Here is a 16572-nt window from a genome sequence, read left to right as displayed (position 1 = left end):
TATTTATTCATGTCTTACTTTGATCAATGTGTCAGTTTACACAACTTTCCCAGACCTCATCGTCCATCATCTTTATAGCTCATTTTGACAGCTTTATGGCCAAGGTCAGGTTAAAGCGTCAGGATCATGGTTGTTATGCCAGCTTTGCAGCAAAATGCAATTAGTCCTCCTTGATATTTTTATGGCTTTAAAGGAGTTGTAATGCCAAAGTTATCAATTTCACTAATTTATGGTAACTTCAGACTTCAGTTTGGGCTGTCAAAGCTATAATCTACCAATATGTCACAAACCTGACCTAAGTATACTGGTCACAAATAATTTGTGTATGTTTCGACTGCTTAACATGGGCACTCCCTAAAATATAAAGCACTGTAGTACAAGTATATAGTGTATACCAGTATATATCATTTTAGAGTCTACATGCCATGAGAAACATCCCCTACAGGTAGACATAGTCAGCAACGATACTAATGGAGGCTGAGAAGTTTAAATGATGCTCAAATGGTAGTAAGGGGCCCAAAGTGTGCCAAGAATATGTCTACAACATCCCCATCATTAGACCACAACTGATCCATTGGAGCAAGGCAGGACATGAAGCTGGTTTTCTTGTTGTTTGTACCAAATTCTGACCCTACTGTAAAAATACTGCAGCAGAAATCAAGATGCATCACGCCAGGCAACATTTTTCTCCAGTTTTTGTGAGAGTCTTTGTGAACTGTAGCCTCAGTTTCCTGTTAGCTGACAGAAGTGGCACTACATATGATCTTCTGCTGCTGGAGTTCATCTGCTTCAAAAGTGCTGCATACATCGGCTATAACCAGTGGCTGTATAAATTACTTTTGCTTTTCAATCAGCTCACAGCAGATTGGTCATTCTCTTCTGACCTCTGGCATCAACAAGCCGCTCACTCTCTGTAGTATTTTATAGTTTGTTCTCTGTATGAGATGATTGGTTAGAGGCAAATCCCAGCGGTTTTTGTGATATTAACACCAGTTAGTGTGGCACCAATGACCATGTCACATTCAAAGTGACTTAAAATCACCTTCTTTATGCTGATGCTTGATTTGAATTTGACCAGGTCATGCAGTCAACCAAAACTCAGATTAAATCAGAGCAAACTACATGCGGCTCTAAATGGAAAGCACACGGGCATCTGTTTGTGCAAATATCAACCATTTGTTTTAATGCAATTCATTTGGGCTTGTTTTTCAGTGGTCCTAAGTACTCTTCGCCAGCTGTGCACTACCACGTCCATTCTCAGCGATCCATCCGTGCTCCCTGAAGAAGCCATCCAGGCCGTAACACAAACAAACTCTTAGATTCCTCCTGGAAGTGACCCAGAAGCCACCTGAACTTTTTTTTTTTAACCATCATAACATATCACTGGTTTGCCTTGTAGCCTTTCAGCAAGCTCAGTCTTCCACAAATCCCAGAAAAGAGACTATGTTTGACTTTTGGGAACGAGACACATGGTGCACCAAACAAAATGAGTGCAAAAATGACTTTTTAATCATATTTAAATAGAAGTAACTATGACTATCTTTAACTTTCAGATGATTTTCCTCTTTTAGTGTATTAGAAGCTGGCCCATGTTGTTTTTATGTCTTGAAAGCAACAACTTGTATTTAAATTTAAGTTACATTTAAAAAATGTTAAGTCGCAAGATTGTGTTTCAAAAAGGGAAATGCTGAATGTGAAGTTTGTTCTCTTATGCAGTATAAGGACATCATTTCTTTCCTTTCACAAGATTATCAGATGTTTTTTTGTTTTGTTTTGTTTTTTTTAATCTAGCTAGAAGTACAATTTATTTTATTTGGAGGTTCAAACGCCTCCCATTGAGGAGATTGAAATATATTAAAGTTGAATACTTATATGTTGGAATTTGCCTGTCCTGTTCTGTTCACCGTCCCTTGTTTACTCAGGTGAATGTTATCTTGTTCATAGCAGTTTTTTTTCCGTCCCTGCTCTGCCCATTTCTACTGAGCTCACCTGCAAACAACACAAGGATGAACGTTGCAGGCCGCAGCACGATGCCGCAACATTACTGTCAGCGCCCACAAGACGCGTAACTGAACTAGCAGTACAGATTTTGCATACACTACTGTATATTCCCGCATCTACAGTGTTACAGGATCTTCAGTGTGCAGTAGGGGTCTTTCTGGTTCTTTACTGATCACTCAGGGCTACGCTAATCATCTAAGAACAAGTCGAGCCAGGATCCTTCTCAGCAGGAACACGTACTGTCTGTAAGGGTACAGGTTTCACTTATATGCTGTTTCTTTCCTTCTCACGGGTACACGTGTTCAAAGCAAACACAGATAAAAAGCAATGCATTGGAGGAAGCGCAAAGAAACACACCCAAAGCCATATCCAAGAGTATTCTCAGTCTGTTGTGTTACTGGCATAATGTTTTTATGGAGTACTCTGCTTTGTGGAGAGCTTGAGGGTTAGACACTGTGAGTGCAGCTGGCAGCCTTGAGGTCAAAGTGTGCCTGCATGTGATCTTTGCCAGCGGATTCGTCTCTGTCTTCTTTTGTGGTTCAGCACTCCTCAGGCAGATGTTGTGAGTTTGTTTTTTTTTTCTTTTATTGTGCAGAACAACTGAGTTTACAGTAGCACAACGCACCATGTTTAATAGATGAATGTGCAGCTTTTTGTGTGTGCAGTTCTTTTCTTTTTTTTTATTTATGATTGGATTGCACGAGTCTTTTATAGGGGAAGTTGTGCTCTTGTGTTCCTCTGTAGGCTGCTCAGTTCACAAAAAATGGAGAATGCAGTGATGAACACTTAAATGAACAGTTTGGTGTTGCGAGTCAAATATCTAGAGTTCAGATATGATTTACTACTATTTGATGATGAAGATGCACCTCTGAATGCAGCTAGGCTTTCTCTTTAAATAGTTTTGTAGTTGTTTCTCCTCTTTTGATGATGTCTCTGTGCCGTTTCTCTCCTGTATTACACCGTTTTCTTTCCTTCTCTCTCTCTAGTGATCTTTACTTTTGTGTTTCTTTGTGTGGATTTGTTTTGGATGATGTACAGGATGACGCAGATTGGATCTGCTTATGTTCGACTCCCAACATTTAGTATTGTATTGTTGGTTTTATGAAGAAAAGATATTTTCTTATGCTGGATACGACTGTTTCTTTGTGCTCTTCCCAAATGTCTACATGTAACATGATGGAAAATGCCTTAAATGATTCAGAATCACAATAAATACAACAAAACTGAAAACTTTGTCTTCTCATCACTTTAATTTCAATACAAAACATTTGCTCAATAGAATCCATGACCAGGTATCAGATTTAACTAAATATTTTCAATAAAAGAGAACATTAGTAGCCGACCAATCAGTGAATTCTAAACGTAGCTTTGCCGAGCCATTCGTCCACAAGCTCCAGCAAGCACTTGGTGTACACATAGCTGTCCAAGTCCTGCTTGAAGGAGGGTAGTCTGTGTGGGAGACCGTATTGCCGGTCCAGAGATGCACCACATCACGTATGATCTGGCAGATGTAGTGCAGCTGTGACGACAGCTCCGGGGTGAACTTTGACACCTTTGCCATGTAGCACTCGAAGGAGCTTAGCTGATGAGCGGTGAGGTGCCGCTGCTCCGGCTTGATCAGCTCTGAAATGTTCAGGGTGAAGCAGGTGATGTTGGGAAGCAGTCCAAAAGCATCCTGCAGGAGAATCCATGAACATACAACTCAGTAACTACTCATCGCTGTTTGTGTGAAACTGATGATGATGTGTTGTTATTTTTGTAACACAAACGCATGCAAATGATCCACAGAAGAATTTGAAACTGACAGACGGTTCAAATACAGCTCTTAATTCATCACTTTCAGTCCCAGGAAGAGTTTATTATGCCTTTCTTTGTTTTCTAATGTAAAGTTATGTTTACATTTTTTTTAAAACCAGCTGCTAAAAATAGAGCAAAAGTCTTGATAATGCCTTTAAAGCATCAACATACACTCATGGTCTGTGGTGTCACCAGCTCCTCATGTCCATATAATCAAGGGAGCACAGCCTACAACTGGTATTGCTTGTAACATCCTAATACCAGTGTATGCACCTCAAATAACCTGATATGACTATAAAAGCTTTAATTTACTAAACCAGTGGTGGACTACCTATAACCTCTCTTTAAAACACCGTTTACCAGCTCAGTTTAGTTTCAGCAGAGACAGAATCAAGTTAAAAACATCAGTTTCTTTTATAAAGTCTAAATTCTTCCCTCATTATGTAATACTAATGATCTTTGTAAGCATCAGAAGCCTTACCAAGTGCTCCAGCGCGCTACGTATCTTCACCCTAATCATCCGGATGCTGGCATTCAAGGCACGCTCGGCTGCCCTGTTTCCAACAGCCTCACAGTTTGCTTTCACAGCCAGCAGGCAGAAGAAGATAAGGACTGCAGCAGCAGCATGAAAGGGAACACAGTGGAGATTAATTAGATTGATTACACTGAGCAAGTTTGCCGACCAAAAACTCGAGTCGAGCTGCAGCCTGCTTTCAAATGACACAGCCTCACTTCAGAGAAAGATCATTCTTTTCCTTTGGGTGTGGCTTTCAGAGCAAGAATTTTAGGAGTCAGTGTTTTTCTGCTGGGGCTTTCCTTTGTAAAGAAATTTCTTCAAAAGAAAACACAAAACATCGACACTTCCCGTAACAGGTAGTCAACCAAAACAGATTAAATCTGTAATAACTGGACAAAACAAGAAAAGTGTACAAACAAGAATTAAAGGTGGGTACCTTTGTGCTTTACCCTCGTTTAATCTTATTTCCTGTGATCTCTCATGTAAAATCAAATAAGTAACTCTTTAAAAAAATGCCAAAACTGTTTCAGGGTTAGCTAGAATGCAATTTTTTTTCTATCTTTGACCTTTACCATTGTCCTTTAAGGCCAGCGTATGATTCTCAGCTGCTACTAAGAGGCCCAAATTGTGGCAAGAACCTATCCCCACATCATCACATCACCAAAAGCCAGATACAAAGCAGGATGAATCCACCAAATCCTGACCCTACCATCTGGATCCTGCAACTCAAGACTCATCAGACCAGCGTTTTTTCCAGTCTCCTATTGTCCAGTTTTGGTGAGCCTGTATGAATTGTTGCCTAAGTTTCCTGTTCGCAGCTGACAGGACTGGCACACAGTATAGTCTTCTGCTTATGTAGGCCATCTGCTTCAAAGGGAAGGGAAGGGAAGGAGCCTGAGCTAATGTGTGAGGTTGAGAGGTACTGGCTAAATATAGTCGGGCTCACCTCAATACACGGTTTGGGCTCCGGAACCAGTCTCCTGGAGAGGGGCTGATCTCTGTCTCAGCCTGGAGTTGCCCTTGGTGACAGGTGGCAGGCTGGGGTGGGTGTCTTATCTTAGTGTCCCCTCAGCTTGCTCCCTTACATTGGAGTTTTTCCTGGTGGACGCAAGGATTTGTTCCCTGGACCCATGCGCTGAATGACAGTTCAGAGTAGTGGGTGCTCCACCTGACGACTCCACCTGTCGTCTTATTGGGAGACTTCACCACTCAAGTCCTATCGGGCTGGGTTAGCCTGTGGGACTTCGGAGGCAGCCGATTCAGGAGGAACAATGCGGTTTTTGTCCTGGTTGTGGAACACTGGATAAACTTTTTAACCTCTTGAGGATACTTAAGGGTGCATGTGAGTTTGCCCAACCAGTCTGCATGTGTTTTGTGGACTTGGAGAAGGCATGTATGGGGTCTCTGACCCATTGCTACGGGCCATTCGATCCCTATACAATTGTTGCAAGAGCTTGGTCTGCATAGCCAGCAATAAGTTGGGTCCCAAGGGTGGCTAGCCCTTCCCTTATAGATATATATAGGGTGAGGAGTTTGGCCATCTGGCAGGGGCTCAGAGTAAAGCCACTACTCCTCTACATCGAAAGGAACCAGTTGAGGTGGTTCAAGCATTTGACATCCCCACACTCGTGAACAAGACCCTGAGATACTTAAACTCCTCCACTTGGGGCAGTTACTCGTCCCTGACTTGGAGTGGGCAGTCCACCCTTTTCTGGCTGAGGACCGTGGCCTCAGACTTGGAGGTGCTAATTCTCATTCACACCGTTTCTCACTCGGCTGTGACTGCTCCAGAGCGAGCTGGAGGCCACCACCTGATGAAGCCAACAGAACCATATCAGATATCAAAAGTAGAGATGAGATCCTGACACCATCTAAGTGTTAGCCATGTGTAGTTAGTCCCTGTATTGTTGAGGGGTGAATTAAAAATAGATTTAATTTTTAATCATTCGTGCTCCAGTCTGTGTCCTTTGGCTAAGTTGCACTGCTCTCTCTTGGCAGAAGAAAAAGCAAAATTACTTTTTAAAAAATATCATATTTAGATAAAAGTAACTATCATTACATCGAAAGCTGATCCTTATTGTTTATTTGTCTGGCAGAAGAATATTTAACTTCATTTAATATATTTAACTACCTGTGCTTTCTAAAAGTATTTATATAAAACTTTGACTTTGGTTGTTTTAGATCTTTTAGTCTTAATATAAAGATTTTTAGTGTGTTGTGTACATTTCTAATGTGCTGCCAGACTTGTTTGCTGGACTAAAAGAGTGGTTAACTGACCAAACTGAGTAATGATGACTGGATAAGTCAGCCTGCAGCTGGAAGCTGGTGGCTTAGGGCCACTTGGTGGCTGTAATGTGGAACTACAGGCTGACAGCTGATTACATCTGCACAATACACTGGGCAGATGCTGGAGTCTTGTGGAGCTCATAGGAAGTGATATCAGACGGGAACTGTGCAGAAGAAGGACAGCTCATTTCCTGTGGGTCTGGCTGCTGTTTGAGAATGAGAAGAGATCAGGAAACAGCCTGCTGGACAGTTACAAGGACTGGACTGTGCTGTAACTCTGTGGACTGGGCTTTTGTTTTTATTTTGCTGTATTCAGGTACCTGTGTAGTGTACTTTGTCAATGGAATTTCCCCTCAGTTCTTAAAGAGTGTAATAACTATTTTTATTATTTTTAATCATCCATCAATTCACTTTCTTATCCGGGACCGGGTTACAGAGGCAGCAGCCTAAGCAGAGAAGCCCAGACTTCCCTCTTCCCATCTTCCTCCTCTAGATTTTCCAGGGAAACGCCAAGATGTTTTCAGGCCAGCAGAGAGATATAATCTCTCCAGGGTGACCTGGGTCTCCCTGGGGCCTCCTGCCGGTGGGACATGCCCGGAATACCTCACCCAGGCAGCATCCTTTTCATATGCCCGAACCTCCTCACCTGGCTCCTTTCATTGTGGAGGAGTAGTGGCTCTGAGCCCTTCTTAATGATTATATTCCTCGTTCTATCTATAGGGGAGAGGCCATCCACCCTTCAGAGAAAGGTCATTTCTGCTACTTGTATCAGCGATCTCATTCTTTTGATCAGTACCCACAGCTTGTGAGGGTGGTGACATAGATCGACTGGTAAATTGAGAGCTTTTTCACGGTCAGCTCTCTCTAGGTACTACGGCAGACTGGTACAGTGTCCACATCACTGCAGCCGCAGCACCAATACGTCTACTGTGCTCTTGCTCCCCTCACTCATGAACAAGACCCTGAGATACAGGGGACAGTATTTGGATCAATGTGCGTTATAACTTGTATTTAAATTTCAATTGGTTTTAAAGATTTAAAGTCACAAGAATGTGCGTGGGTTTTTAAAAAAAATATGAAGCAAAGTTTTTATCCAACATTTGTTTGCTGTTTCTGGTTGATGTAGAGTATTCAGAATCACAATAAATACAACAAAAATGAAAACTTGGAGTTCTTTTCCCTTTATCTTTAATAAAAAATAATTTGGTTATTAATAAATAAATACAACCAGGATATCAGATTTCAATAAATATTTTAAATAAATTAGAACATTAGCAGCCGACAAATCAGTGAAATCAAAACTTCGCTTTGCCGAGCCATTTGTCCACAAGCTCCAGCAAGCACTTGGTGTACACATAGGCATCCAAGTCCTTGAAGGAGAGTGGACTGTAGGTCTGGGAGACCGTCATGCCGGTCCAGAGCTTTTCGGCATCCTGCATGGACTGGCGGATGGCCTTTAGCTGCGATGACAGCTCTGGGGTGAGTGTTAACACATCTGCTATGCGGCTGTGGAAGGACGAGAGCTGGTGAGCGGTGAGGTGCTGCTGCTCTGGCCTGACCAGCTCCGAAAAGTTCAGGGTGTGGCAGGAGATGTTGGGAAGCACCCCGGGAACATCCTGCAGGAAAATCAGTGAGTTACAAGCTGCAGGCGGTTCAAATACAGCCGTCAATTTATCACCTTCAGTGCCAGAAAGGTTGAAAGGCTGTCATTGTTCCCTAAAGTGCAAATTTACATTTTCACCTTATTTTTTCCAAACCAGCTGCCAAAGCCCCCCAAAACTTTCAGTTTACTTTAGAAAAGGAAGCTGAGAAATGTACTTTTAGATTTCTGCTTAATTTTAAAAGCAGTTGTAGATGCTGATTACGCATCACTGTCGGTAAGTCGGCAAATAATTTCAGCTCACTGATTTACTGATATGTCACCTAGTCCCTGTTAATCTCTATTAGGGCCTTTCAGTGCACAAACTAAGAACAAACCTAAAATAAAAATGAGAATTATTGTTATTTATTGTGTTTGTTAAATTATCTAAAATTTTCATTTTAATATTTTTAGCATAATCTCAGTCGATTCTGACATCTGACTGGGCTGTGTGCTCAAACACAGCACAGCGCTTTACCGAAGCTGCTTCCATTAAGATGAGTCAATTTTTACAAACTATCATTCAAGCTGCTTTAAAACACATGTAAACTGTGGAAACTTTTACCTGAGACAGTACTGAGTTAAAAAACACCAAATTCTTCACACAGTCTCCCTTCTTTATGATCTAATGATCTTTGTAAGCATCAGAAGTCTTACCAAGTGCTCCAGCACGCTCCGTATCTCCACTCTAATCTCCTGGATGGTGGTGTTCAAGACTTTGTTCCTAACAGTCCCGCAGTTTGCTTGCACAGAGAACAGGCAGAAGAAGATAAAAACTGCAGCGGCAGCAGCAGCAGCATGAAAGGGAACACAGAGGAGATTAATTAGATTTGAATACACTCACATGTACACACAGAGAGAGAGAGAGAGGGGGGGGGGGGGGGGGGGGTGAGCTGCAGTAACCACTGGAGAGTTTCAACATTGCACAAGTTTGACGACCAAAAAACTCGAGTCGAGCTGCAGCCTGCTTTCACACAGCCTCACTTCAAGATGCTTACCAGCACGGAAATCCATGACAGCAGGAGGCGTTGGTTGACTGCAGGCTCTAATGAGACACTGTGGTCCATCTTTCAAGGATCACTTTTATTAGAACTCCTGAGATAAAGATCAGGCTTTTAATATTTTCCTCTGCGTGCAGCTTTGAGAATAAGAAAACTTTAGGATTCAGGTTTTTTTCTCTTCTGGGGGTTTCCTCAAAGGAATCCCTGGTTTAAAAAAACTACACATCCCGTAACAGATCTCATGTGATTACTCATTTAAATTACATGAATGACTTGCACAGCTTTCTATATATATATATATGTGTGTGTGTGTGTGTGTGTGTGTTTCTATTAGCCTAATATTAAACAAGAAAATGAGTCAGTGAACGTAATCAATCAAGCTTTGTCCTGAAAATGTAAATGTGTCATCACTGTTTTAGGTTTTTTCTTGAGCTTAATCATTATTGACCTTTGCAGGTCTCCATTAAGACCAGCATATAATGGTAATATATTACTAAGGGGCTCAAGGTGAGAAAATATCCCCCATAACATCACACCACCAAGAGCTTGAACCATTGCCGGATGGATTCTCCATCCAAATTCCGACCCTGTGATCCAAACGTCACAGCAGAAATCAGAGTCATCAGATCAGGGAATATGTTTTTATGTTTCTGTGGCACACAGTGTTGTCTTCTGCTGCTCTGGTCATCTGCTTCAAGAGATGCTCCTTTACATCCCTTGCTGGTAACACATTGTTATTTGAGTTGCCTACCTATGAGCTCAATGCAGTCTATTTTCCTCTGATCTCTGACATCAACAAGCGATTTTCACCCAGAGAACTGATCCTGACAGGATGTTTTCTCTATGTTGGGCCATCCTGTATAAACCCCAGAGATGGATATGTCTGATCAGCAGTTTGTGAAATCTGGCACCAACAACCAGAGTCACTCAAATTATGTTTCTTTTCCCTTCTGATATTCAATTTAAACTTCATTATTATCATCGTCACCTAAATACACTACATGTGATTGGCTGAATAGGCATAGAGATACTAAATTGCTCTTTTTAAAGACTCATAGTGCTTTCTTACTACAAGAGTCTCACTCACACCAACACAAGTCATTTTTTCTACATTCACATATGTGATGGTTGGGAGCATCTGATGGATTACGTTGGGGTTCAATGTCTTTCAGAGTTGTGGATGTCAGCGATCGAACCACTGACATTCCGATTAGTAGACGCTGCTAAAGATGTTTACAGTCCTGTTATTAACTCTTTTCTTCTTTATGTGGGACAAAAAGTTGGTTCTCATAACATGAAGATGCAGTCGTGTTTATGGTTAAGTGATGGTTAGGCGGGTTAGTATCTGTGCTTACACTAAGTGTTAGTCAGCAGGATGTTCTGCGAAGTCATCGAGACAACTCTGTTTGTGTGGTCCGCCTTTGGCAAGAGCGTCCTCTGAACTTCACCGTGTGAAGGTTTGGCCGTAGGTTTGCTTTTAGGTTAGTGCTGCGATGGCTACAACATTTTGATGGCTAAGGTAAAATGTAAAAAAACAAAACATTATGTCGTTTGTGTGGCAAGCAGAGAAACAAGGAAAGGTCAAAGGGCTTCATGGTCTGAGCTGAACATTTTATTATGCCAGGTAACGTTTTTAAACTGCACATGTGGTAGGTTACGTTATCCAGTCAGAATGGACCAGCCATAAAACATTACACATCATTCGATATAAATAAAATAAATACAAGCAAAAAATAATAATTAATTAATAAATACAAAAATAAATAAATAAATAAATAGGTAGGAAAATAAATATTTTTAAAAACTCTTACATTTTGTCTAACAGGTTAGTGAAAACATTAACAAGACGGCTCCATCTGTGTGAAATTTTTCACCCATATCATGCTGTTTTTTAAAATACCGAAGATAGTGGTTTTCTTATTGTAAGTGTCTAAAGCCTTTAAATCTATGCTGCAATGTTGCCGGGGGGCACCAGCGAAATCTGTCTGCGCAACAGTCAAGTTGAACCGTTTAAGGAACACATTTGTGTTCTTGGTGACTTTTTCAGCCCCCAAATTTCGGTCCCCAATTACATCCTTGACGAATGCTGGCAGGCTTTCGAGGCAGCCCACAATGGCACAGATGGAATTCCTGATCTCGGTTTCGTTTCCCATTCCCCAAGTTTGTCCCTTAAGTTTCCCTGTGTCGGTTGAGTTGAGTGGCAGACCTGCGTATTTGCACTGCAAAAGAAGTGAGAGCAGTTAGCGCAAAGGCAATGATGCAGCACAGCGCTCTGAGGATGTTAGCTATACTTCCATGATAAAAATCAGAGTTTCAAAGGGTTCCTTTACAACAGATCGTGTTTATCGTGACACATAAAGTGGCTTTGACAGTTGAATGCAAATCTTTAGATTTATATTTACCGGCACATTTTATTTTATTGTACTTACATAATTATTTGTTGCCCTTTGTAGTTCGCAGAGAGATGCTTCCAAGTTCTTCTTCATTTCCTCTTTAAGCTCTTGTATAGGGTTCTTTGGCACTGGGTTGGAAGCCATAATGGGAATACATATCATCACGATGAGCGACAGATGAGGGAGCTCTGCAAGCAGTTATGCAAAAAAAAAGCTGATGTCAAAAAAAGCTGAAATCAACACTGCTGGCAGATCACCTGATCATACTAAAAAAGAAAGCTAGACTTGAGAGACTGACACTTAAACAGTTATTTCAGATGGTAAGCACACCCTCATACCTCAAAGCAGACTTACACATAAAAGGCGGTAAAGTAGCAGAAGGATCATTTACTTCAGTGTATATTTTTATGTATATAGTGCCATTTCAAAACACTGGTTACTTCACTACAAAGTAAAAACCCTACAATCTTAGAGAAAGAAGATTAAGCATGTCGCAACAGCAGGGAGAAAGAACTCCCTTTTAACAGGAAGAAACCTGCATCGAAACCAAGATTGGAGAGGGGAGAGGAGGAGAGCGTGGAGACACACAGACAAAATGCAAACTATGAGAGGGGAAGACAAAAGTTGATGATATGCACTAGTGAAAAGAGCTGAGTGGAAAAGAAGTGCTCAGTGCATCATGGGAAATTCCCTAGCACTCTGAGGCTATAGCAGCATAACTGAGAGATGGTTTCAGTCACTTGATTCAGCTCTAAGTAAAAGCTTTATTAAACAAAACCAAAAAAAAAAAACAACAACCAAAAAACAATAACAAAAGCTGAAGCCTAATCTTAAAACTACAGAGGATGTCTGTCTCCTGAATCCAAACTGGGAGGTGGTTCCACAGCCGAGGCTCAAGCCCCTGCCTCCCATTCTACTTTAAGAAACTCTAGGAACCATGTTTAGCCTGCATTCTCCATCAGGACTACAGGTCTGTAAGGGCCCTGATCAATCAGTACTTTGTATGTGAGTAGAAATAGGATCTCTTCTTCTAGTCCCTGTTAGCACTCTCACTGCAGTGGATTGGACTGAAGGCTTTTTTCTTTAAGCTTTTAGAGCAAAATCATAATAAAGAAGTACAGAATAGTCCAGCATAGAGGTAACAAATACCTCAACAAGTTTTTTAGGGTAACTCTGAGGCAGTTATTGACATTATAGTATGCAGATGAAAGATGGCAGCCATACAAATTTGTTTAATGTGACCGTTAAATGACAATGACTCCACGCTTCGAGCAGTTCTAAAAAGCCTCACTTCAAAACACACCACAACGTGAAGATAAACAGCAGCTCTACACAAAGATCTGTGTCTGATCTACGCTTTGCAGGAACAAATGATCCTCCTATACTGTTCAACTAGAAATCAAAAGGAGCTTACCTTTAATAAGACCCATGGTGTTGCCTGTTTCTGTTTGCTGCTAATGATCCTAAACTGGCACACAATGTGCTTATATACCAAAATGTGGGATTTTTTTTGTTTCAGGAGATGACGTTTGTGGCACTATCGTCCAGAGAATCTTTCTAAATGTTTCTATTTTGCAATTGTAGGTCGTTCACCACATGAACTTACTGTGGGTAGATGAAGCAAACTACCACAGAGGCATCTCAAAGATATGATGTCTGTTGATTAAAGACAAAAAGTGGTGAACTGCAGGTAATGATTTGACTGTGTCTCCCACTGACCCCATAGTTAACTGCTTGTGGCAGTACAGGAAACCCAGAAAGACTGATCGCTTTTTGTTCTTTCTGTTTCTGAATCACATTGCTTTCCACTTTTGTTGACCAGATATTTCCAAATAAGGTCCAAAAAGCCAGATTAACTTTAACTGCGGGGCTCCAGAGGGCCAAGGCCCGCCGCCTTTGGATTCAATCACAAGGGGTCGCCGCTGCAGGTAGTGTCACAAACACCGAGATGATCCATCTCCTTCATGTTATCAGCACATGTTCAGTTTCTGTGTACTTGTGGCAAAATGTAATCAGCCACATGACGTTACCGACTTATAGACTGCGTAAGAGGCCCTGAACCACGCAGGGCAGGACGGATTCAAATTTTCATGTTGTTTACACAACAACTTAAGATTCATCTGACCAGTCAATATTTTTCCAATTAAATTTTTGACGTTCATGGGCACCGGTTTGGCTCAGTGCGCTGAGCGGGCAACCACATGCCATTCGGCTGAGAGCGTCCCACCCGGGTTTGAGTCCGTCCCGGGTTTGAGTCCGACCCATGCCCCTTTGCTGCGTGTCTCTCCCCCGCTTTCCTGTCCGACCTTCACTGTGTCTATTAAATAAAGCTGAAAAAGGCCAAAAGGTTTTTGATGTGTGAACTGAGGCCTGCTCTTAGTTGACAGGGATGGCACTCGGTGTGGTTTCTGCTGCTTTAACCCATCTTCTTCACAGTCACACATGTTGTGTGTTTAGAGATGCTCTTTATATTTGCTATACAAATAAATTTATTATTATTTGAGTTACTGTTGCCTTCCTAAGTAGAAGCAGTCCGGTCATTCCCTTCAAACCTCTGGCATTAAAAAGGTATTTTTACCCAGAGAACTTCCGCTCGAGGATATTTGCTCTTTTTCGCACCAATCTCTGTAAACAATAGAGATGGTTGTGTGGGAAAATCCCAGATTAGCAGTTTCCAAAATATTCAAACCAGCTGGTCTGGCACTAACAACCAACCCACATTCAAAGTGACTTAGATCAACTTTCTTCCTCATTCTGATGCTCAGGTTCGTCTTCAGCAGGCCGGCTTGACCACGTTTACTTAAAGCAGCCTTGCAGCATCTCAGTCTGACCTTTTGAAAGGCTGTGTTGAACTACAACACATTTACTCCTAAATACAGTGTGCCGCTGCCATGTGATTGGCTTAGATTTGCATTAATCAGTTGGGCAGGTGTACCTAATGAATAAACTTAGTTTGAGCAAAATGCAAAGAGCTTCACTCACATACACTTTTTCACTTATTTATTATTCAACAACTATTCAAGTGTGGTTCAGTAGTTAGTAGTAGTAGCACCTAATAACGTAGCTGGTGTATATTTGAAGTGGAGAACAAAACTGTTCGTGGAAATAAGGGGAGCCATAACTCCTCATACCTGAGAGTAATTTCCACTCAGGGTTTCACAGACATGTCTACAATGGTTCCAGTTCCAGTAGACTCACACAAGCATTGAAGATACTGAGTCATATTCAAAATCTACTTTATTGGTACACAAATTTCATAGAAATTAATCTAAGAAAAAGAAGTCAGAGTTTTTCCATTCTCAGACACAACACAGGATCTTATCACCTTGTAGTCTGTGTAAAAGGTTTTTATCTGAAAACGTTATCACTGAATGTCACCTGCAGTCTGTGTCAGTTATCTGAGATCTCAGTTTACTAATTCCATTCTCCTTGTGGTTTACGGGGAACTCTGTCACTCGATTACTGGAGAATTCCACAAAACATTTGTGCACACCTAACTCAACAATAATTAATAAGCTGCCATAAATTTTTGCCAGATGTTCACACTTCCCAGAATGTGAATCCAACTCAGTTTCCAACTCAATCCCAGGCCTCACTGCAGCCGCATAAAGGCCACTAATGTCTGTTCAAGCATGGGGTAAAAGAGACAAACCCGTATAACAAACACACTCATTCATATATTTCCTCATTGAACAGTCATTTCCAGTGGACAAGCACACAAACAACATCCTTATATTTTCAAACTTTTACAAAAACTCAAACAACTCACCCATCAGAACTTCATCTTTTGGACCTTGTGTTCAGCAAAGTAACTGACAGCACTGCTCAATTCCAAAATCCTTGTGGTTTACTCATCCTGCTCTCTTCCCTCTTTCCCCCTGTGAGCACTTCCTTGCTTTGGTTGCTAAATATATATTTTAAAAAGCCACTGCGCTTAGTAAGTGCTCTGAGCGAAACACAGGTGGCATCAACAGGTTTGGGCACATTTTGCAGAAATGACAGGAAGCAAGACGAGGAAGTAAAGCAATATATTTCGCCAGAATCCCCCACTGGCAACAAAACATAAAATGCACCTATTAAATCAGTGGAGTGTAAAAAGTCTGAGTAAATATTTGCAACTAAAATCCAGTTCATCTTTTTGTTCACAGTAATTGTGAAAAACACTGACTTTATTTTACACTTCCTCATTATTTTCTTTAAAATCCATCACTAAATAAAATGTATTATGAATACGAGTCAGTATCTTTAATGCTTCCACAAGTCTTATCATGTAAATCGATCAATAATCAGTGCAACACATGCCATTTAACATTAACTTTCTGTAGGCTCACCTGCACGTCCCCCACGGTGAAAATGTGTGGTCACCCAAATTCATTGTCATCCTATAAGAAAAGCCTCCACAAGAGCAAATTTAAAATCGATATTTAGTGTTAAACTAAATACCTGAAAATGTAAAGACATTCCTATCGGGCTCTTTACCCCAAAGCACCTTTGTGCTTAAATATACAGCTGCATGGAGCTGCTACATCAAGCCTTTGTCTTTGTCAGATGACTGGTGTTAATCAGTAAATCTGAGATGAAAACGATTGAAATGCACACATTTACTCTTCCATTCAAGGAAAAACACAGATTTAATTAATAATAAAGTTATGTTTGTACCTGTCAGGAATTATTGTGTCATTATTATTCACCTCTGTATCTCCTTCCTGCAAATGTCTGGGAGCTGCCAAGGGTTAATTGCTAATTGTTTACATTAACAAGGTGTGGCTTGAGGTGTGCATTTGGCTAGCTTTGGGGCCTGGTTAAGTAAAACTTGAACAAAGAAAAAGAAGAAATACTGAAAGGAAAGCAAGATGGCAGTGAAAGAATAAAACTTAGAACTGATTATCAGTCAACCATCTTTTTAGCTAATGTTTAAAACATTGTATGTATGCTGCT

General features: G+C 41.0%; 1 protein-coding gene and 1 long non-coding RNA gene across 3 annotated transcripts in view; one reads left to right on the top strand and one right to left on the bottom strand.

Annotated features, from left to right (window-relative positions):
- mlxip (MLX interacting protein) overlaps positions 1 to 3231 on the top strand; it is a 28298-nt gene extending 25067 nt beyond the window's left edge. For both annotated transcript variants that reach the window (XM_080893575.1, XM_080893574.1), the window contains exon 17: positions 1213 to 3231. In XM_080893575.1, coding sequence (XP_080749701.1) covers positions 1213 to 1319 — 107 coding nt within the window. In that variant the 3' untranslated portion in view covers positions 1320 to 3231. The remainder of the gene's footprint in view (positions 1 to 1212) is intronic.
- Positions 3232 to 11162: 7931 nt separating this feature from the next.
- Positions 11163 to 15501, bottom strand: LOC308404169. Its single transcript, XR_013973078.1, has 3 exons — positions 15404 to 15501; positions 11671 to 11822; positions 11163 to 11460 (listed from the first exon to the last, which is right to left on the bottom strand). It is a non-coding gene; the product is annotated as an uncharacterized lncRNA (long non-coding RNA).
- Positions 15502 to 16572: the final 1071 nt, after the last annotated feature.

The sequence above is a fragment of the Rhamphochromis sp. 'chilingali' genome (assembly GCF_963969265.1).
Source record: "Rhamphochromis sp. 'chilingali' genome assembly, chromosome: 10".
Taxonomy (NCBI): domain Eukaryota; kingdom Metazoa; phylum Chordata; class Actinopteri; order Cichliformes; family Cichlidae; genus Rhamphochromis; species Rhamphochromis sp. 'chilingali'.
The sequence above is the reverse complement of the archived record's forward strand: the minus strand, read 5'-3'. Positions and strand labels throughout refer to the sequence as shown.